General features: G+C 35.5%; 1 protein-coding gene across 3 annotated transcripts in view; it reads left to right on the forward strand.

The window, feature by feature from the left end:
- Nucleotides 1-4,240: 4,240 nt before the first annotated feature.
- The window catches only part of RAP1GAP2 (RAP1 GTPase activating protein 2), a 695,842-nt gene continuing 675,316 nt past the window's right edge, over nt 4,241-24,766 (forward strand). The window contains exon 1 of one of the 3 annotated variants that reach the window (XM_053706286.1): nt 4,241-4,840. In XM_053706286.1, coding sequence (XP_053562261.1) covers nt 4,734-4,840 — 107 coding nt within the window. In that variant the 5' untranslated portion in view covers nt 4,241-4,733. The remainder of the gene's footprint in view (nt 4,841-24,766) is intronic. The other 2 variants (XM_053706284.1, XM_053706285.1) reach the window with 2 other exon arrangements.

Raw genomic sequence — 24,766 nt, forward strand, 5'->3', positions numbered from 1 at the left:
CATCTACTTGTATAATTGTAAGCTTATCAGAGCAGGGCTGTGATTGGCTGTATCATTGTGGCCTATTTTTATTTATTCAGGGTCCATAGGGAGTTGTTAGGACTGTTATTTTATACCAAGGAAATTGAATGTGACAAGCGATCACCCGTTAAGGTTAGAGAAATAGGAATTTCACCTTCAAGGACAGGAGCGCTTAAAATGCTGAATGTTTGTGACTATACATTCAGTAGATAGCTGAAAAAATAATGATAAATCATTTTAGTTAAACAGTTTTTATGGCTTGAACAAAAAAGATAACCAGCATTGGTTTAAACTACAAAATATTTTGACAAAAAGGCATGGATAAGGTGCTTCTGTGAAAGTTGAACTTGATGGTTTTTTTCCCTAACTTATCAGCTACGTTACTATCTTACAATTAGATTCTAACACATACTAACTAAAATGACAAGTTACTAGTCACAACAAAATGGTTACTGGCCTGGACATTGTTGTAGATAGGAAAAGGAGTATTTGTCTGCTTCATTTTTTCAGGAGAGAAATAAGTTTGTAAAAACATTAACCCCTAATGACCGCAACGTACCCTGTACGGCTGTGTGGCTTGCTAAATTAGAGCGGTCTCACCACTGGTGGCGAGACCGTGCAATTAAAGCGCTGCAGAATCTGTTGGCGCTCTGATAATAATAATAATAATTAAAGGCAGCAGGGATATGAAACCATATTTTTTTTACTCTCATGATTCAGATAAAGGATGCAATTTTAAACAACTTTAACATTTACTTTTATTATCAATTTTGATTTGTTCTCTTGGTATCTTTTGTTGAAAAGAAATGATGTATGCTTATGAGCTGGCCCATTTCTAGAACACTATATGGCAACAGTTATGCAAGAATGTCATCCATTTGCAAGAGCTAGACGGCAGCACTATCTCCTGTCATGTAGTGCTCCAGATGCCTACCTAGGTATCTCTTCAACACAGAATATCATGGGAACAAAGTAAATTTGACTGAAGAAGTAACCAGAAAACTATTTAAAATCGTACTCTTTGTCTAAATCATAAAAGATAACTTTTGGGTTTTATATCCCTTTAAACCAAGAACCATAGTGAGACAAGCCAGGTGACAACTGCACAATGGGGCCTGTACATATCTTGTGCATGACATAACATTTAAAGGGATAGTCTAGTCAAAATTAAACTTTGATGATTCAGATAGAGCACTGGTTTTCAAACCTGTCCTCAGGCCTCCCTAACAGGCCAGGTTTTAATGATATCCGAACAAGAGCACAGGTGAAATAATCAGCTGATTAGTAAACATGGTTATTTTACCTGCTCTCATCCAAGGTAATCCAGAAAACCTGAACGTAGCAAATGTTGAGGAGCGCTAAGAGCTGTGAAAGCTAAAGGTAGTATATAAGGGATTAGGGTTTAATTAATAATTGGTGAAGTAGGTACATACAAATTACACAACGCTGGCTAGAAACGTCCATATATAACCATATCCTGATGTATATGGGATAATTACTCCGAGTTTATAAAAATCACAGTCAAAAGAAAAGCACAATGGTGAAAAACAATGTTAAAAAACATTATATTGAGAATGTTAAAAACAACGTTTTTTAACATTGTTTTTCACCATTGTGCTTTTTTTTTTACTGTGATTTTTATAAACTCTGAGTAATTATCCCATATATATCAGGATATGGTTATATATGGACGTTTCTAGCCAGCGTTGTGTAATTTGTATGTACCTACTTCACCAATTATTAATTAAACCCTAATCCCTTATATACTACCTTTAGCTTTTTTTAGCTTTCACAGCTCTTAGCGCTCCTCAACACTTGCTACTTTCCCATTTTCTTTCTGGTTGAGAGATCTTGCTTATAGGAGGAGCCTGTGTAGTTGTACTCTGGATTTTTTGTTTATAATCCAGAAAACTTGGCATGTTGGGGAGGTCTGAGGACAGGATTGAAAACCAATGAGATAGAGAATACAATTTTAAGAAACTTTCTAATTTACTCCTATTAGCAATTTTTCTTTGTTCTCTTGGTATCTTCATTTGAATATAAGCTTAGGAGCCAGACCATTTTTGGTTCAGAACCTGGGTAGCGCTTGCTGATTGGTGGCTACATTTAAAATGGGCTGGCTCCTATGCTTACATTCCCGCTTTTTCAAATAAAGATAATAAGAGAATGAAAAAAAATTGATAATATGGAGTAAATTAGAAAGTTGCTTAAAATTGCATGTTCTATCTGAATCATGAAAGTTTAATTTTGACTATAATATTCCTTTAACTATTAAGTGTGGTAGAATAAAAATATAGATCAAAATTAAGATATCCACAGATTTAAACTGCAAATTTGAACTATACAAGCAAAAAGTTTAAAGGGCCATAAACGTGCAATAGGTAAATGCTTTTATATACTACAGATATGTACTATTGCACCACTGTGTGCCTGTAACTGTACTAAGGTATGTTTGGTTAAAATGCCTTGACACGCATCATTTATTTTTAAGAACCATATTAGCAAAGTATTCTGAATTTATTTTAAGAACTGTATAAGCAAACAATTCTATTTGTGATATTTAGCATAAATGTCTGCACATCTCATGATGGAACTACACACAATAAAGTCTGTACCAGAGACATCAAAACAATTAACCCCAATGTAACAGTGAAAAGAAGAAAAAGTAATTGCAAACTGTAAGGATTTGAAAAATATGTCTAATAAACAAGTCAAGCATAAGTTTAGTGCCCTTAAGACAATCTGGACATAATGTACACATCATACAACAAATATCTTTAAAACATAAATTGATGACATTATAATTTGGTATTACAGAGCATAATTTTGATTGGATAGAATGGGCTTTTTGGAAGCTGGTTGAGACAAGAATTACACATACACACAGGTGCTCATATATGCATTTGTGTGTGTATATATATATATATATATATATATATATATATATATATATATATATATATATATATATATATATATATATATATACAAACAAAAAGATATTAGCACACATCCATTTTTAAAAGCTATATATATGTGTATGTATGTATGTGTATATATATATATATACTGTATATGTATTTATATATATATATATGTGTGTGTATATAAAAAATATATATACACACTTAAAGGGACACTGTACCCAAATTTTTTCTTTTGTAATTCAGAAAGAACATGCAATTTTAAGCAACTTTCTAATTTACTCCTATTATCAATTTTTATTCGTTCTCTTGCTATCTTTATTTGAAAAATAAAGCATCTAAGCTTGTTTTGGGTTCAGTACTCTGGACAGCACTTTTTTTTTATTGGTGAATGAATTTATCCACCAGTCAGCAAGGACAACCCAGGTTGTTCACCAAAAATGGGCCGGCATCTAAACTTACATTTTTGCATTTCAAATAAAGATACCAAGAGAATGAAGAAAATTTGGGAACAGTGTCCCTTTAAATATAAATGTTTATATACATGTGAATGTTTAAACCTAAACACACACACATCATTTCTGTAACATGCATGACATTTAAAACACCTGTAATTGCTATTTTAACAAAATTCTATGAATAGGTAATATTTGTGTATTTGACAATTATTTATGCTTAGCATTAACAGATAGCAGTTTTACCCTTATAAAGTTAAATATAATATGAAGTGGGTACATTAACTAATTTAATCAGGAATCATAATTTAACCAGTTTGCCAAAATTGTGAGAAAATAATAATGCCACTTAATGCTTGGTAACTGCCCTGATCATTGAATGGTTCAAGTGTTTTAAGATGTATCTGCATGATTGAGGAGCCACAGCTTCTCTGTGGCAGAATCTTTTCAAGTGAATAATCCTTTAAACCCCAGTATATTGTTGCCTGAGGACATGGTTGCTAAAATATTATTATCAGCACTGTATCCAACTCCCATCCACTTTATACTAAAATAATGTATGACTAAGCACTAAAAGAAGAGCTTAGCACAATGTACACAGACATGCTAAGCTATGGAAGAGTTAAGCCACCTTCCTCCACCCAGCCCTTCCCCTGCCTGTGTGCTTACTGCAGCTTCCTGTGCCCTGGTTACTTCTTCCCAAACTGAAGAAGAGTGACTTTTCCCGGCGTGTCACCCCCAGCAGCAGCAGCCAGAGGATGAGAGGAGAGGAGGATTCAGCTCGTCTGGTAACACCCACCTTGCAGTGCAGCAGCCGGCAGAGATGCACAGCCCTATCTCTTACTGCATACTCACTTAGCATCCTCCTGCAAGGCAAAGTTAATATTTGAGCCAGCAGGTGTACAGCAAACTAAAAGCATTGTGGGTTTTTTGTGTGTGTTTGTTTTTCGCTCTACTGGGGTTTGACTTCATGACGTGCCGGCTATGGATTTATATGCGTGAGGATGGATGTGGAGTGCTGCATCGCGCACACTGTGGTCAGTGAGCACAAACTTGTGGATTATCAGTGACCCCGAGCGCTGGGGGAGACAGGTGCTGAAGCTGCTGGAGGTTATTGTGGCTGAGGCTGCTGGTGGCTGCAGCACTTTGCAAAGTGACTTATCTGAAAAAAAGAGCAGGATCTGGATCCTGAGCCAGGGTGCCAGGTGACTATATGGCCACTAAAATAGAAGACACCGGTATTTCTTATTAGTGACCTTATACATCAAAATAAGGAGGTTTGTGTGGATTTACAGTGTTTGGCTGCTTTTGCTATTGGAGTTTACAGGCAACTATGTCACAACCAAGGGACAGGATTCATTCCAAAAAAGCAGGGATACGAGCAGCTGTGGTTCTTATTGGATTGCTGCATAAATCACGGAAACAGATTAGAGAACGAAGGTAAAAAATAAAAATAGGTAGTGATTATTATTGATATCATCAATGTAGACTATATTGCTTACACAGTACATGCTATTTACCACTATGCTCACCTAACTGCTGCTAATTGGGTTTATATGTATATACACTTTTGTTTTGGATGAGAATCCATAAATCAATTTAGTGTCTGTAACTTGGATTACTTTCCAAAACTATATGTATATGAGTGTATATGTGTGTATATATATAGAGTGTGTAATATATATATATATATATATATATATATATATATATATATATATATATATATATATATATATATATATATATATATATATATATATATATATATATATATATATATATATATACTGTATATATATATATACCTTTGACTGCAGAATAGTTAATTAGTTGTATTCTTGCTTTTTTGGGTGCATTTTGTTTTTTTCTGTGTAAGAACAGCAATTACTTATTCATTTTCAGTCTTATCACTACTGTGCCTTTTCTTAGAGCTGTTGAAAGCTATGGGAGCTCAAGGGTCCTATAGAAAGATGACAAAGACATGCTGGGACTTGTGATGTCAAGTGGCAGTGGGCGTTGTTGCCTTAGCTGTGTGTATGTGTTTATGGTTGGCATGAGAATCTCAACCTTTCACTCAACTGGTTTATAAAATGTTCCACTGAATAAGCCATTCCTGCTTGGCCCACAGTTAAATGTTGCTGCTCTTGTATAAAAGCATCTATTGTGCTTTTACAGATGTGTGCAGCTGGCTAGTTACCCAAGGATTATATGCAGTTAGGGGATTCCCATGTCACAGGCAGCTCTTGACACATTCAGCAGTAAAAAGTAAGGAGTATTTTATACTTTAAGTAGCACCTGAAAGTAGGAAAGTCTGCATTCCTTATCTGAAATACAACTCACATGCTTTGTGTGGCTACAGTCCCATGTCTTATGTATTCTATTTCCAGTTTCATGAGAGAACTATTAGTACAGACACAGACTGCATTCTAAAACACCCAACACTGTCACCCTTTAAATAACATGGCAAATGCCTAGGAAAGTTCAATGTTTATCTGTTGCAAGGCAGCAGATCCATGACATCAGACTGTCTGTCATCTGTGACAAGAAAGGAAAAAGATTAGAGCATTGTTAGTATGTCTGCATTGTGCAGTATAACGGACTGCTTGCTCAGACATAAATTACAATTTTAAATGCATTCAGATTGTTGCAGATCACTTACAAAAAGTAAAGTGTTTGATTGTGACAAGAAACTCTGCAAAGACACAAAGTTACAGTCCACCAGCCCTACTGTAACTCCTTAATTCATAAAAAAGCAAGAGGGTTGTAAAAAGTGAATACATTGTTTAGGGCCTGATTTCTTCGTTGGTTGTGTAAACAGTGTTTCTCAACCTTTTGTGCAGAAGTACCCCTACAGTTATAAATGTTGTGCATTTAAATACCCCAGCTGCATCACACAAATATCATTAGGTTAAAAAACTAATTGTCATTTATGCATAGAATGTGACATATTGCTATCAAATATATTTGTAGGAATTTCAATTTGTGTTTAATAAATAATAAAGAAAACAACTTTTTAAAAAAACACACACACCACACATAGTTCTAATATTATGTGACTTATGTTAGTGTAAATATATTTCTGCATCTAACTTCATCACATACACAGCATATCAGGTTATTATTATTAATATCATCATGTATGTATAGAGAGACAACAGATTCCAAAGTGCTATAGGTTCATTTAATTGTGGCATACTTGGGTATAGAACATTTTGCACAGCATCTGTCGTCATAGCATATTTTCTTTTTAATATTTTACTGTGGTCCTATATTTGGCACGTCACTGCAACACATTTTCACAGTGCTATATACACATTGCATGACACACATTATTTAAGCATTTCTAGCACCCAGTAGTCAAATGTCACTAACTGGACAGATTCTAAGAATTTGCTGACATGAGTACAGGTGAGTCAATAACAGTGAGTGAACAGTTAGCCATCCCAGGCAAAACATTAGAATCTGGCCTGTAGAATTGAGAAAAAAATAATGAAATAAAACAAACAAAAAGAAGAAAACAGATTTCTGAGATACATTGAATATTCACTTCAGCTGCCTTATAGCAAAATATAATGAAAGTGCAAGTCACTAAATACCCTTTAGCAAAGATATAGGGACCCCCAGGGGTGCCTATACCACAGGATGAAAAAAAAGTTATAAACCAGCCCAGGGCCACAATTCTTTTTTTTGTCACATGATACAGCGTTTCTGTATACTTCACATTATCTTATATTAGAAATATTGTAAACATGGAAATGCTACTAAAGGAGTTTAGGTTCTTTTTAAGCAAACACAAGTTAGAGGTGAAATAACACAAATAGGTAAAACAAAACAGTGTGTGCGTAATTGTACATGTGCCTAGCGGCCCCAGTGATGTGTTCAAGTCTTTTATAACAAAACTGTGCGCATTGTCCCCATTATGCAACATATAATATCATTCTCCCATCTCATAATGTGATCGTATGACTGAACATTTTCTTCCAATTAACATTTTGAGACAATGAGGTATTATAGGTATATAGCATTTGTTTTAAAGTGAAGGTCAAGTCTGCCGTTCTGGATATCATTTTTCAATATATTAGCAAAAATCATTATGATGTTTATTCATCAAAATATAGGAAAACATAAAAATAAGTTTTATTTTTTACTTGTTTCATCCGCTCCGTTTATGCTGTACAATCCGCCCGCCATAGTGCCTTACATATTTTCTCTCCTATCTGTTTTTTACCCCCATGGCGTCCAGCCCCTTTTCTCGTTCGTCATCGCCACCTTATGCGCATGCGTTTATACAAACAGTGCATCATCATCGGCATGCTCGTTCATGTAACGCGCATGCGTTGTCAGCTCTCATATTAATTGTTACGGCAAAGTTACGGCACTTAATGAAACGCATGCCCTATTGAGCTGAGGATACGCATGTGCATTTTAAATCAATCACGGGTGCACGAGCGTAGTCCGCTTCTAACAAACAAAGCTACGTCATCCGAGCAGAATAAGGAAGTGTTGTTGGGGCGGAGCGTATAGCGAAAACGGAGGTATATTATAAATACTTTTTATATGTAAAGGAATAGTTTTTTATACATATAAAATCAGCGACTGCAATCATTTTTACATTACAGGGAGTGCAGAATTATTAGGCAAGTTGTATTTTTGAGGATTAATTTTATTATTGAACAACAACCATGTTCTCAATGAACCCAAAAAACTCATTAATATCAAAGCTGAATAGTTTTGGAAGTAGTTTTTAGTTTGTTTTTAGTTATAGCTATTTTAGGGGGATATCTGTGTGTGCAAGTGACTATTACTGTGCATAATTATTAGGCAACTTAACAAAAAACAAATATATACCCATTTCAATTATTTATTTTTACCAGTGAAACCAATATAACATCTCAACATTCACAAATATACATTTCTGACATTCAAAAACAAAACAAAAACAAATCAGTGACCAATATAGCCACCTTTCTTTGCAAGGACACTCAAAAGTCTGCCATCCATGGATTCTGTCAGTGTTTTGATCTGTTCACCATCAACATTGCGTGCAGCAGCAACCACAGCCTCCCAAACACTGTTCAGAGAGGTGTACTGTTTTCCCTCCTTGTAAATCTCACATTTGATGATGGACCACAGGTTCTCAATGGGGTTCAGATCAGGTGAACAAGGAGGCCATGTCATTAGATTTTCTTCTTTTATACCCTTTCTTGCCAGCCACGCTGTGGAGTACTTGGACGCGTGTGATGGAGCATTGTCCTGCATGAAAATCATGTTTTTCTTGAAGGATGCAGACTTCTTCCTGTACCACTGCTTGAAGAAGGTGTCTTCCAGAAACTGGCAGTAGGACTGGGAGTTGAGCTTGACTCCATCCTCAACCCGAAAAGGCCCCACAAGCTCATCTTTGATGATACCAGCCCAAACCAGTACTCCACCTCCACCTTGCTGGCGTCTGAGTCGGACTGGAGCTCTCTGCCCTTTACCAATCCAGCCACGGGCCCATCCATCTGGCCCATCAAGACTCACTCTCATTTCATCAGTCCATAAAACCTTAGAAAAATCAGTCTTGAGATATTTCTTGGCCCAGTCTTGACGTTTCAGCTTGTGTGTCTTGTTCAGTGGTGGTCGTCTTTCAGCCTTTCTTACCTTGGCCATGTCTCGGAGTATTGCACACCTTGTGCTTTTGGGCACTCCAGTGATGTTGCAGCTCTGAAATATGGCCAAACTGGTGGCAAGTGGCATCTTGGCAGCTGCACGCTTGACTTTTCTCAGTTCATGGGCAGTTATTTTGCGCCTTGGTTTTTCCACACGCTTCTTGCGACCCTGTTGACTATTTTGAATGAAACGCTTGATTGTTCGATGATCACGCTTCAGAAGCTTTGCAATTTTAAGAGTGCTGCATCCCTCTGCAAGATATCTCACTATTTTTGACTTTTCTGAGCCTGTCAAGTCCTTCTTTTGACCCATTTTGCCAAAGGAAAGGAAGTTGCCTAATAATTATGCACACCTGATATAGGGTGTTGATGTCATTAGACCACACCCCTTCTCATTACAGAGATGCACATCACCTAATATGCTTAATTGGTAGTAGGCTTTCAAGCCTATACAGCTTGGAGTAAGACAACATGCATAAAGAGGATGATGTGGTCAAAATACTCATTTGCCTAATAATTCTGCACTCCCTGTAGTTTATACATGAAGTGTTGTGAATAAGAAAAATTGACCTTCACTTTAAGGTTATGGTACTTTGTGAATTTATAAAAAAAAATATACATAGTTATTAAGTTAACCCTTTTTTTCCAGGGCTAAATCAAAGTATGGACTGTTACTGTGTTGTCATTGGCATCTCATGATTTGGTGCATTACTGAAGGTTTACACTACTTGTCCTTTGGCAACAATATGATACACGCTCAGAGTTCTACACAGTTTAGACTTTTTAACATACTGATCACAATTTTAAATGTTATTATCTGTTCTTTGCACTTACAAACTTCTCATAACATCATTGTTGCCAAAATGTAAAGTATTAGCAGTTTAACATTAAAGGGATAGCAAAGTAAAAAATAAACTTGCCTGAGTCATATATAGTATATCATTTTTTAAGACTATTTTAAATTGACTTCTATTTTAAAATGTACTTTGTTCTTTAGGTATTCTTTGTTAAAAAAGAATATGTACATATCCTACACTACTGTGAGCTAGCTGGTGATTGGTGGCTGCACACATTTGTCTTTTGTCATTGGCTCACTAGATGTGTTCATCTAGTTCCCAGTTGTGCCTTGCCGCTCCTTCAGCAAAGGATACCAAGTGAATGAAGCAAATTTGATCATATAAGTTAATTAATGTTTAAAATTGTATGCTTTATCTGAATCATGAAAGAAAAAGTTGTTTGTTTTTGTTTCTTAAATAAAAAAAATTAGCACACAGATTTATTGGTCTTAGACAAAGCACTCATATCACTTATTTAAATATTTTTATATATTTATTTATTTACATTTATTTTTAAATTCTATAGGGAAAATTTAGTAGGGAAAATGTTTAGTAGGGAAAATGTTATGAAGTGTGTTATGTCACCAGATGTGTATATATAACATGTATGTGTATATGTTTATATAACCATCTGAGTTCTATGTGGGTATACAGTCTACGTAGGCTAAATAAGTGGGTCAGCTTCAGTTTGTGTTGTTGTTGATACTTATAATGCTATTGCTTTGCTTATGTGAAGAAAACTTATCACCAGGCATTTAGTGGTTAAGACAATTGAATGAGAGCAGCTGGGCTCAAATGCCCCCCAGGGAATCACATATGTGTTGTTAGTAACAAGTGAAAATGATAAGGTATTGATTGTATTTGGGCCAAACGGCTTTGCCTTAGCACTTTTTGTGACTTTTTATGTTTTTGCAGTTACCGTGATCAGCAATCATTTCGTTAAAGCATAACAGTGCTAGGGCTATTATGCCTGGTTATTTACACACTGCTGATGCATTACCATGCATGACAACTAGCATAACATTTTTATTGTCAGGTGTCTATCATGTTTTCTTATGCGTCTTTTAGTTTGTATAAGCCCAGAATTGTTTTATTACAGATGATCTTTGATTTGCCCAGAGTAAAAAACAACAACAACCTGTGGTGACAACTACAGTGAAAATCACTGTAAACTTTTTTTTTAGCAGAAATTAAGTATCAGATAGATTTATGCAACAGTAAAACATTTGGTTCGTCTGAATTATTCAGAATGAATATTCTGAAAAATAAGTTTTCCAGAACATTTATTTGCTGTACTATTAAACTAAACAAATGCTGAATATTCGTGAAACATTTACATTTGTTTTCGTAAATGTAAGTATTCCTTTGCTACAGGTGAAAAAGTTCAATTGCAGCATTATACTTACCTTTAGCACGCTGGAGAGCCGCACTAATCCAGACCTTTCTTCACAGCGCCCCTAGCCGCGCTAATACCAGACTTCGTGTGGCGGATCACAGGGCCTGTGCTAAAGGACCTTCTCCTTTAACGCATCCTCTAGGATCCGCTACGCTAAGCCTCTTATTAGCGCAGCCCAGGCTCTGTGCAGAAGTTTCAGGATCTAAAGTTAATTTAAAGGAAACGTATGAATCATGGTGAATTTTATCAGCATTTCTTCATTTTCTTTAAATGTAGTTGGTGCATTAGTTCAGATATTCGTTTTGTGGAAACAAAATAAATATCCGTGTTTGCGTTACAAAATCACATTCCTAGTATCAGGTCTATGGAGGGGTAGTTATATTTTACATTAAAATAAATGTTTTTTTAAATCATCAAACAGTTCACTGTCAGAATTAAACTTTCATTAGTCAGATCAGCATGCAATTTTAGGAAACATTTTAATTCACTTCTATTATCAAGCTGACTTAGGTAGGCTCAGAAGCAGTAATACACTACTAGGAACTAACTGGTGATTAGGGCTACATATATGTCTCTTCTAACTAGCCCTATTCAACTAGCACCCATTGCTGCTATGGAGCTGGCTTTATGAGCTGAACCCCTTTAAAGGGGTATCAATAGTGCAAAGGGACACTGAACCCAAATTTTTTTCTTTCGTGATTCAGATAGAGCATGACATTTTAAGCAACTTTCTAATTTACTCCTATTATCAAATTTTCTTTATTTTCTTGGTATCTTTATTTGAAATGCAAGAATGTAAGTTTAGATACCGGACCATTTTTGGTGAACAACCTGGGTTGTTCTTGCTGATTGGTGGATAAATTCATCCACCAATAAAAAAGAGCTTTCCAGAGTTCTTAACTAATAAAAACAGCTTAGATTCTTTCTTTTTCAAATAAAGATAGCAAGAGAACGAAGAAAAATTGATAATAGGCGTAAATTATAAAGTTGCTTAAAATTGCATGCTCTATCTGACTCACGAAAGAAAAAAATTTGGGTTCAGTGTCCCTTTAAGGATAAATTCTCATACATTTTATACTCTGCAGCTGATAAAGTGGTTGGAAACACAAGTACACTGTCCCTTTAAGTTATTAACATGTTTGCTCACTTATCTCCCTGAGGGCAGTGATTTTCATTTTGCAAGAAAACTAGTAGGTTATTTGCTGTTTAACACAATCTATTTCTTTTTATGTTTACTTTGATTTAACATATATTTTTAAATAAAGGAGCAGTGTTTCATATCCCTTTACATTTTTTTCTAAGGCTTTACTCATCTATTACATTATGACACATTTATTACACTAATTACCACATGGGTAATTCATCTTTTTCTGGGTGAACTCACAATCATTTACGTTAGTACTAGCTACAGTGGCAGAAATCAAGAGATTTTCCTTTGAGAAGTCAGACAAGCAGCGTGAGGGGGTGTCAGAAACGCTGACATCTGTCACTCATGCAGTACTTTTAAACATGCACACTCTGGGTAATAAAAATATGGTGTGTAAAGAACAGTCTGTAATAGTTTTTTAAATTCTGATATTTTATATATAAAAAAAATTATTACAGTATTGCTAGGGTTAAATAGTATGCAGCTTAATCCTTTGGCTGTCTAAAAGGATTCTGCAAAGCAGTATGTAACCATCAAGGGTCTTAAATCATTCTGTTAAAGGGACGTTTAATTACTTTTTATATAGGCATAATTTGTATGTACGGTATCAGCAATTAATCACTGTGTTGATTAATTAATCAATGCTCTATGGTATACATATGTACACAAAATAAATAACCACATTTATATCAGACATTTATCAACACAATTTTAATTGTATTGCAAGCCAGGTGCACAGCCCTTGAAAACCTATTGCACCCCATTTATTAATGGTCAGATAGAAAAGGTTCGCTACCGCAAAGCTGTCTGCCTGGCCTTGCTGCGAGTGGGCTAATATTGCAAAAGCCAATCGCACGTGGGCAGGAGCTGTCATGGGATGATTTCACTCCGTCACATTTTATGTAGCAGAGATGTTACGTAGCAGCAGTCTTAAGATGTAACTGCTATTTAACTAGCGTTTCGGTCTCATTCGCACAAGCCTCATACGCTGGGGCCCCCGAAGCTGCTTTTGCAGCTTGATAAATGGGACCCATAGAGTGTGTTTATCTTATCTCCTTTATTAGGGACAAATATCAATCAATCAGCTGTATAGGTTCAAATTCTCATCCTGAAGGATCCACTAGGGATCCCTTTTCACTAAGGATACAGAGAGAATAAAGTACATTTCTTAATAGAAACAAAATGAAAACATGGGAACTCACAGTCTAAGTAGAATGAAACTGCTGTAGACTGTATGGCAGATATATGGGAAATACACTAGGCAGTTGTGGAGCTAAACTGCACTGCTCCTGGGTGTCATAAATAATGTAATTAATTAATGTAAACTATAAATTATCTTGAAAAACACCCTCTATCAATCAGTACTGTTGTTTTCTATGACACCTTATTGTTTTGTAACTTGAAGGACAAATGGAGGGGGGAGAAAAAAACGAAGTCTCACAAACAATTCTTTTGTCTAACACCAGCGTGGGTCTATTGTATCCTTCATACATCCAGAAAGCCAAGGTAATAGTATGGCCTAGTGACAAGCTTTTATGTGGAAAATCAGGTTTCAAGTCTTCTGCTAATTCTTTTTCTAAACTGCTATAAACTATTTTTACACAGCTTGAATTGGTGGTATAAGTAATATTCTGTGCATTGTCAGCTTTGTAAAAAGAAAGGGCATTTGTAAATAAAAATATTCAAGTTGCTATGACTTAAACTATTATATTAATAAGACGTAACCCCCCCCCCCGCCCTCAAGATAAAGAAAACACAAGACATTTTATGATGACATTGGGTTGTTTTCTTCTACATTATATTTAGGGTTGTTGGATTCAATGTGAATCAGAAAATAGGAAATTATTTGTTCATGAGACATAGAAAAATTAAGGAAAATACAGTATAGTTAATTTAGAACTTAAAAAGACAATTTACTCAAAAATGTTCTCCCCTTTAATTTATTCCCAATGATCCACTTTACCTGCTGGAGTGTATTAAATTGTTTTCAAGTATTTCCATTACCCTTATAATGGCATTTGAAAAAGTTTATTTAGCCTGTGGTATCCCCACCCATCCTGAAAGTTTTTGGCCTCAAGGCCAAGCTGTGTTAACACAGCCAGTAGAAGAAATTACACTCCCAGTGGGGTATAGAAGAGATAAGGTAATAAAATGTTAATTTTCCATTGTTCTCTCCAAATATTAGTGATTGGTTTATGGACAGATATAAGATAAAGAAGCAGGTATATTTACAGCAGGTATATGTATACAGTGTGATAAAGTAATGAGATCTGATTATACCTACAAGCTCAAGCCATTTTTATTAGGTTGTGGCTTAAAAACACAAAATCAGCTAATTCATTTATACAAATAAGCCTTAAAAAAGCAAATCTTATACACTTTGTACTCTGCATTTGGTAAAAAAAGATATTGGAAACACATTAACGGAAAAACAATTTTATAGTATACTGTCCCTTTAAATTACAAAGGATATGCACTGAAGAAACTGTAAATAACTGATGCAATACACAGGCTTCCAGGAGAAACATGGTTAAAGCATCTGAGCCATTCTAATTATGGATACAGTCAGTCAATCCACTTTTTCTCAGGGTAGTTCAGACACAAATGGATTTTAATAGCTTCAGGACAATAAAATCTACTATCTTCAGTTCAATTCTACAGGCACCATATGCAACCTTTGTAGATAAAGGATTATTAATAATCCTTATTATGACGGAGGTTATCATGCCAAATGCATGGGTAATGTTCCCTACCTGCTCTGTCAACAGCTTTTGGTGTTTGTGAGTTTACATTAGCAGGTTACATGTGTACCATCGTATGCACCTATATCATGTCTACTGATATGGATCCATCAGCAGAGCCTATTTCCCGTTAAGTGCCATCTCCAGCCTGCAGTGCTCATTTCTCCAGTGATTTATGTCCATGAGATGGCAGGCGGTAGAGATACCAGCTCTCAATTTGCAAATGTACAGACTGAGTGCTGGAGACAAAAGACCTTTTCCATCAGCTCTGGTTCTTTCCTCGCACCCAAACCTTTTTAACTCTTTCTTTTTTTGTACTGGATCATTGCTAGTTGTGGTTGGCTGAGACCAGGGAACATTCTTTCATGAGTCAGTTGAGTACAGTCCTGATAATCAGAGCAGGTGCAATGCTAAACCTGGGAGATTTCCTGAACAATAAAATCTAAATATACAAACCTAGGTTTCTAGATCTGCATTGTTTGCAGTTTGACCTTGGCTATTCATTTTGAAACAATGCCGATCCTGAAAAGCATATAGCTTGAACACTGATATGTAAGGATTATTTATAACGTGGGGTAGAGAAAGTGTTGTACTTCCAACAGGTTAATCACAAAAGTCAATTCTTTCAACGTTGACATTGCAGGCTCATGATTTTTATTAGCAACTTTTATCATTTTAATTCAAATAAGTTTACAGCATCTTAAAATATATAGTTATTTTTTTTTTTACCTTATGGCAACATGAAACACAACATTTTACTGTCATGATTCAGGCAGAGCATATCATTTTTTAACAATATTTTTTTCCAATTTACTTCTATTATCAAGTTTGCTTAGTTCTCTTCTTATTCTTTTGTTGAGGAGATATCTAGATAGGTAGAGTGCAGCGTCAGGAGCATTACATGACAGGAAATAGTGCTGCCATCTAGTGATCGTGCTAATGTGTGATGATCTTGCTAATAGTGCTGCAGACACGTGCACTCTCCTGAGCTTACATTCCTGCTTTTCAATAAAGGATAACAAGAACTCGAAGAAAATTTCATAATGGAAGTAAACTGGAAAGTTATATAAAACTGAACGCTCTATCTAAATCATGAAATAATAATGTTGAGATTATGTATGATACTGACAGACTGACAGCTGGTGTAAGTCTGTTATTAAAGGGACAGTCAACCATCGAATTGTTATTGTTTTAAAAGATAGATAATCCCTTTATTACTCATTCCCCAGTTTTGCACAACCAACACAGTTATATTAATATACTTTTTACTTCTGTGATTACTTTTTATCTAAGAACATTCTGACAGCCCCCTGATCACATGACTGTGACTGTTTATTATCTATTGTCTTAAATTTAGCATTGTTTTGTGCTAAATCTTAAATAACCCCCTGTGCCTGAACACAGTGTTATCTATATAGCCCACGTGTACTTTGTGTCTCTTTGTGTTGAAAAGAGATTTAAAAAGCATGTGATAAGAGGCAGCCCTCAAGGGCTTAGAAATTAGCATATGAGTCTGTCTAGGTTTAGTTTAAACTAAGAATACCAAGAGAAAAAAGCAAATTTGATGATAAAAGTAAATTGGAAAGTCAATTAAAATTAAAAGTCCTATCTGAATAATGAAAGTTTAATTTATACTAGACTGTCCCTTTAAAGGGACATTTAAATATTTTTCTGTTGATTTTAAAGAAAAGGGGCGTTATAAATGTATAACATTTTTTTTCTTTTGTATGAAAAAATTATTTTCATACGGAAAAAAAATATGTATTTGTTTTTTTCTTGCAGAGAATAGTGCTCTCCTCCTGCAGAGCAGTAGGAATTGTCCTTCATATTGAACATTTTTTTATTAAACAACAAATAAGATTTATTTTCAAAATGAAAATTGAGCGTAACCTTGTTAAATATTATTCTTTTATATGCAATTTAACTTTCCTTGTAAGATTTTATTTTAATTTACAAGTACTCTGATCCATATTTTCTATATTTCTCAGTGAATATATTATGATTCATTTACCTTGATACTAGATGCATTTTGTGGAAAGTGGTAAGAAAGTTATAAATAGCAGTCTTAGGATACAAATAGAAAGTGAGAGAATAGAGTAAATATTACATTGAATATGAATCTAAACCTTTCTTGGCATCTTTTAATACGTAAACCTAACTTCACTGTTTATATACAGGATATATTTGCTGGTTAATCAAATACATTTTTAAAATATATAAATAAGCAAAATATTCTCTAACTTGCTAATTAAGGGCTAGATTATGAGTGGTGTGGTAGTTTGTGCTCGCATGTGAGCGTTAAAACTGCTACAATTATTACTTTCACGCTCCTAAATTCCCGCTCGTATTACCAGTTGAAAGTAAAAAGATTGTGTTCTCGCATTCGCAAAGTCATGATAACAAATAAACTTTGAGACGTCGCAAATGCAAAATCGCATTCCCACATATAATTCAATAGAGCTTAAACCCCCACAAGTAGCGCAAACACAATTGCGGTTATTTAAAAGTGCAACATAAGATAATATTGCATATTTCATAATTCAGTGTTCTGTACATAACAGCATATGTTCTATTTATTCTTCAAGATATATTTAAATATATATCTGAAGGATTTTTTGCACAAATATATATTTATACCTATATTTACTGTTTATATATATATATATATATATATATATATATATATATATATATATATATATATATATACATATATACAGGAATATTTCTTTTAAAATACTTTGAACATATTTCCCTATGTGAAGAACATTGGAATGAGAATTATTTACAGTAAATACATAGTTAAATACTTTATAAATATGAATATTGCATAAATATGATCTTTCATGTTTTCATCTACTTGACTGCAAAGGGCTCCAATGCGTGCACACACACACATATATATATACATACTACATATACCTACTTATACATCTTTAGACATGTGTATTGTATGTATCTCTATGTTAAAGCTCTTTGTAGTCCTTTTTTCTAATACCTGGGACCTCATATCTTTGAGCCCTTATACATTTTTTATTACACATTTTTTTTAATACTTTTTATTAGATAGTGTTATTATAAGTGTAAGCGTACTCTGAAGCCACAGTAATCATTGTAGCATAAATCACGATTACGCTCACGCGTTCGCATTTACTTTGTGATACAGACAGAATTTTACTTTCAAGCAAATGGCCTTGAAAACCCGATATCGCTTGTGTTCAAACAATAGCCCTCCACTCGCATTCTAGCCATAAATGCTTTATTTATACCTGTATGTCCATTTCTGTTTTTTAGAGGAGGGGGTGGGGGACAAAGAATGTTAAAGGGATATAAAACAATGCTCCTTTAGAAAAAGAAAACAATATATATGTTAAATCAAAGTACCCTCCTGTAGAGATCTCAGTCCCTTTGTGGGACTGTGACAGGAAGTAATGGACCCTGCAAATTATGTTAAAGGTATAGCCCATTGCTTAGTGCTTCTTTTTATTACAACATACTAGCTAACCAGCTGCATTAAGTTGGGTTAAACTGAAGCCAAGCATTATTTAACCCTTTGCTAGCTAATGACCAAAGAAAACTACCAATTATATTACTGTCTTCTGTAACAACAATTTAGCATCCAGCTAAAGTACTGAGAAGCCAGGAATATGATTGTTTAGAAATGAGATGATGGGCCTGATTCATTAAAACCAGTCTGGGGAACTTATATCCCACAGAAAAATCTTTTAACATCCACTAGTTGTCACCATTATAATTAATGGAGCAGTAGCTATCCTATTAACCCTTCACTTCTCAGTGCACTGTAAAGGACATCAGCATCACAAAAACACATTAAAAACATTACCCAACAAAGTCCTAATTTCCATTGAGGTGGTAATGTTTGGAAACTTGTAGTAAAAACATTAATCTTCATTAAAGTCTATGGATAATTTTTATGTTACCACCATTTTCCAGACTTTACCACCTCAATGGAAACTAGGTCAAAGTGATTAAAACAGAGTAGTGTCTATTACATACAGTTATATGAAAATTAGTGTATACTTTCCCTTTAACAGGGGAACATATAGTACACAGGGGCACATATACTTCCCAAGGGCATAGATACTACACAGTGGCACAGACACTGCACAGTGGCAGACACTGCACAGGGGCACATGCACAGCAGAGGGGCACATATACTACTCATGGACACAGATACTACACAGGTGCACGCACAGATACTTCCCAAGGGCACAGACACTAAACATCAGCACAGTTACTACATAGGGACTGAGATACTACACAGCAGCACATATACTTCAAAAGGGCACAGACATTACACAGCAGCACGGATACTACACAAGGATACACTTACTACACAGGGGCACAGACACTACACAGCAGCACGGATACTACACAAGGATACAGTTGCTACACAGGGGCACAGACACTACAGAGGGGCACAAACACTTCACATGGGCACATATACTACTCATGGACACAGATACTACACAGGTGCACGCACAGATACTTCTCAAGGGCACAGACACTAAACATCGGCAAAGTTACTACACGGGCACAGCCACTACACACTGGCACAGTTACTACACAGGGACTGAGATACTACACAGCAGCATATATACTTCAAAAGGGCACAGACATTACACAGCAGCACGGATACTACACAAGGATACAGTAACTACAGGGGCACAGACACTATGCAAGGGTACAGTTACTACACGGGGCACAGACACTACACAAGAATACAGTTACTACACAGGGGTACAGACACTATTCAAGGATACTGTTACTACACAGGGGCACAGAAACTACAGAGGGATACAGATACTATACAAGGATATTGTTACTACACAGGGGCACAGACACTACAGAGGGATACAGACACTATACAAGGATACAGTTACTACACAGGGGCACAGACACTACAGAGGGATACAGACACTATACAAGGATACAGTTACTACACAGGGGCACAGACACTATTCAAGGATACTGTTACTACACAGGGGCACAGACACTACAGAGGGATACAGACACTATACAAGGATACAGTTACTACACAAGGGCACGGACACTACACATGGATACAGTTACTTCACAAGGATAATGGAATCTTTATGGATTCCACATGACTGTTTCTAGTGTAGGTGAAAACTCCTGACTATGCCCACTGCCAGCCCTTTATTTTTGTCTTTGTGTCTGAGACACCTTCCATCCTATCTATCGAGACAACTTTCCCATAACAAAGCAGACATCATGCAAATATTTTACAGTTACAAACATTTACACTATTATGTTTCAAGTGTGTTTCTTAAGTTGTTGCAACAGTAATTGTTTTTTCTGCTTAGAGATTCTTTTTTCATGTGTGTGATTTCATGTATTGTGCCCCTCACACAACTGTAGATGTTAAATAATATAAAAGTACAAAAATAAAACCCTCATATCTTATAGCATTTTATTATTGCACTGTTGTCTGTATATAACAATGTGCTTAACCTCTACAAAGGGATTAATTAACACCAGCTCTAGAACAGCAGTGCACTACTGAGAGCTAGATGAATACACCAAGAAGAGACACATGTGTAGGCACCAATCACCAGATAGCTACCAGTAGTGCATTGCTACTGATAAGGATATGTACATGTGATTTGATAATAGATGGGGATATTAAAGTTTCTTAATGTGACATGAAACTCAAAATGTTTCTGTCATGATGCAGATAGAGCATGCAATTTTAAAGAACTTTTGAGTTTAAAGGGACACTCAAGTCAAAATTTTACTTTCTTGATTCAGATAGAGCATGCAATTTTAGAATACTTTCCAATTTACTTCCATTAACAATATGTGCAATCATTTTATATTTATACTACTGAGCATGTGCAAGAATTCAGAGGATATATACGTATATGCATTTGTGATTGGCTGATGGCTGTCACATGATACAGGGGGAGTGGAAATAGACATAACTTGGAAATTTGTCAGAAAAAAAATCTACTAATTTGAAGAGTAAGTGCTATTGCATTGTCTTGTTATTATGCATTTGTTGATTATGCAAAACTACTGTATTTATTGGTCCTTTAAGTCTATTATCAAATGTGCTTAATTCTCTTTATATTCTTTGTTGAAGAAACAGCAGTGCACTACTGGGATCTATCTGAACACATCTGGCGAGCCAATGACAAGAGGCTTATATGTGCAGCCACCAATCATCAACTGGCTCCCATTAGTGCATTTTTGCTCATGAGCCTACCTAGGTATGCTTTTCAACGAAGGATAGCAAGAGAATGAACCAAATTAAATAAGAGAAGTACATTTTAAAGATGTTTAAAATGGCATGCTCTATCTGAATCATGAAAGTTTAATTACAACATCCCTATACCTTTCAATAGCGGGAATGCTCACTAACCAATCTGTGAAAAATGTAGGTAAAGTGATGTTCAATTAATTTCCTACATGATCTCTCCTTCATAGCGAGTCCCCTCGTCAACCTCGTGAGTAACTATAAATATGGGCCAATTAGTTTACCGTATATAGGAAGTATGTAAAAGAATCTAAACGGCTCACAGCAGAAATGTAGGAGTCATGGCTACTGGGATTTGTCCAGCCCCACTGCAATTTATATATAATGTCATGAAACTAATGTGGTGGTCTTCTTCCTATAACTTGTGCTATTGGCAATGCTGTAACCAGAGCACACACCTCTGTAAAGATGAGCATTTTTGCAAGCTTACCAGAATCTGCCTACAAAAACACATAGCTTGATGTTTTCATTATAGAAAATTATTGATTGCATTGGTTATTGAATGTTAAAGGGCAATAAAACACCCCAAAATGATTTTGCTTCATTATCTTGGTATATTTAGTTGTAAAGCATACCTAGGTAGGCTCAGGATCAGCAATGCATTACTGGGAGCTAGCTGCTGATAGGTGGCAGCGCACAAATGCCTCTTTTTATTAGTTCACCAGATGTGTTCAGCTAGTTCCCAGCTGTGCATAGCTGATCCTTCAACAAAGGTTGCCAAGAGAATTAAGCAAATTGATAATAGAAGTAAAATGTAAAGTTTTTTTAAATCACATGCATATATAAATCATGAAAGAAACATTTTGGGTTTCATGTCCCTTTAAGAGGTACCTTATTGAGGGACACCTGGATATAATAAAAACATGTCTATGAGGGAAAATAAGACATTGGTTTTGTTTGTACAATGAATATTCAAAAGATATTCAGTCATGATTCCTCTGGGGGGACAGTGTGTTCATAGATTAAAGGGACAGGAAACCCCAACATTTTCTTTTATAATTTGGATAGGAAGTACAATTTTACACAAGTTTCCAATTTACTTCTATTATCAAATCTTTTTCAACAAGAGATACCAAGAGAACAAAGCACATTTGAAAATAGAAGTTAATGTAAAAGTGTCTTAAAATGACATGCTCTATCTAAATCATTATAATGGGAAATATTTGACTACACTATCCCTTTAATTGGCAAAAACAGGGGCAATAAGTGATAAAATACTCAAAAGGCTGTTTAATGGGAATGACTCTGGGCTGCCAAACAATGCACATTTTGCTAATAAAATGATAATTTAAGGTGTGCTTAAAACATGTATCTGGTATTCAGATTGTTTGCATTGCAGTGCTTAGATGATGATATATACTATGGTAAATACAATAATGAGTATGATGTCCCTTTAAATCTAAGTTTTAGCGCTGCAGAATCTGTTGGCGCTCTACAAATAACCGATAATAATAAAATAAAAACAACACCTTGTCATCTTCTATGCAACGCCTTTAGCACAGATTATAACTAGGTGTTATTATCTGAGGGGGTGGCGGCGAGCATAAGTGAACCTGAAGTATATACCAGGTGGCTGAACAGCTTGACATTACTGGTGGAATCCGGGATTCCAATGACATCATCATGTATGAGAAGAATGCAACTGGATGTGGTGAGTGTAAAAAAGTTGAAAACCACTCAATCTCAGCTTCCTTAAAGGGGCAGTCAAGTCAAAAATAAAATTTAATGATTCAAATAGGGCATGCAATTTTAACAACTTTCCAATTTACTTTTATTATCGAATATGCTTTGTTCTAGCTCTTGGTATTCTATGTTGAAAGCTAAACCTAGGTAGGCTCATTTTCTAAGTTCTAAGTCCTTGAAGGCTGCCTCTTATCTCAGTCCATTTTGACAGTTTTTCACAGCTAGAGGACATTAGTTCATGTGTGTCATATAGATAACATTGTGCTCACTCCTGTGAAGTTACCTATGAGTCAGCACTGATTGGCTAAAATGCAAGTCTGTCAAAATAACTGAAATAATAGGGTAGTCTGTAAAGCAGGGGTGCACACACTTTTTGTGTTGGGATCTACTTTTCTAATGACCAGCTCAACGAGATCTACCCACTAAAAATGGGCCAGCTCCTAAGCTTACATTCCTGCTTTTTCAAATATAGATACCAAGAGAATGAAGAAAAATTGATAATATAAGTAAATTAGAAAGTTGTTTAAAATTGCATGTTCTATATCTGAATCATGAAAACAAATAAAATTTGTGTTTCATATCCCTTTAAGGTTGCATAATTTAGCAACACAGGGATATGCAAAAGCATAAAGACAAAAGTAGCACTGACTTTAATTTGGGTTAATAGGAGCAACCCCTTGTGCCATGTTACAAAATACTGCATTTAAATTACTGCCACTGACCCCCTTTACTTTGCGCCGTGGGCTTGGCCTGATATGACCCAGTGAGGCTTACACAAATAAATTTCAATAGCGCGCCATACAGACCATTTCTTACCGGGTCAACACGTTCATTTGCCAGATGTCAATCAGACTTCTTCCTTTAGCATAGCACAGCAGCCTCCGCATTTACTTTTTCTATCTATTGACGCTTACCCTCCTAACTATACTATACCGCATATCCATTGGGAGAGTACTCACTCAACTATGCTTTTGATAGGCCAAATATGTTGTTGTTCAAATATCATCTACATTAATTGGTTGAAATCGATGTCCCACAAGATCCAATCCTGTAGCACTTTTCGTGTCCGACCATCAGACTGTTTAATGACATGCCGCTTCACACACGGTAGATAAAGCGGTATCCCTAGCAACCATACTCTACTCACACTCCAGTGTTGGGATTGCGTAACTTGACCACATCATTTTAATCACATCGGTCGCGATCTACCAGCAGCACCTTCGGGATCTACTTATTGGGCACCCCTGTTGTATTAAGTATATTAATATAACTTTTTTGGTTATGCAACACTGGGGAATGGGTAGTAAAGGGATTATCTATCTTCTTGAACAATAGTAATTCTGTTTGCAGACTGTCCCTTTAAGTCCCAGAAACCAGCTATTGTCTGATCTTTCAAATTGTGTGTGTCTTGGGGGTAAAAAGTTAAAACATTTAAAAATAAATAAATAGGCACTTATAATACATCATCAAAAGATCCTGGAGACCCCCAAGATCCCTTATATTAAAGCCCAGAAGCCCCTCTTTAAAATAAAGCCCCTATATGCGTTACAATAATAAAGTCATCACTGTAGTAATAGTGAACAGATGATGTAAAGGCTTGTGGGAGCCCCT

Source organism: Bombina bombina, chromosome 3 (genome assembly GCF_027579735.1).
Source record: "Bombina bombina isolate aBomBom1 chromosome 3, aBomBom1.pri, whole genome shotgun sequence".
NCBI classification, from domain to species: domain Eukaryota; kingdom Metazoa; phylum Chordata; class Amphibia; order Anura; family Bombinatoridae; genus Bombina; species Bombina bombina.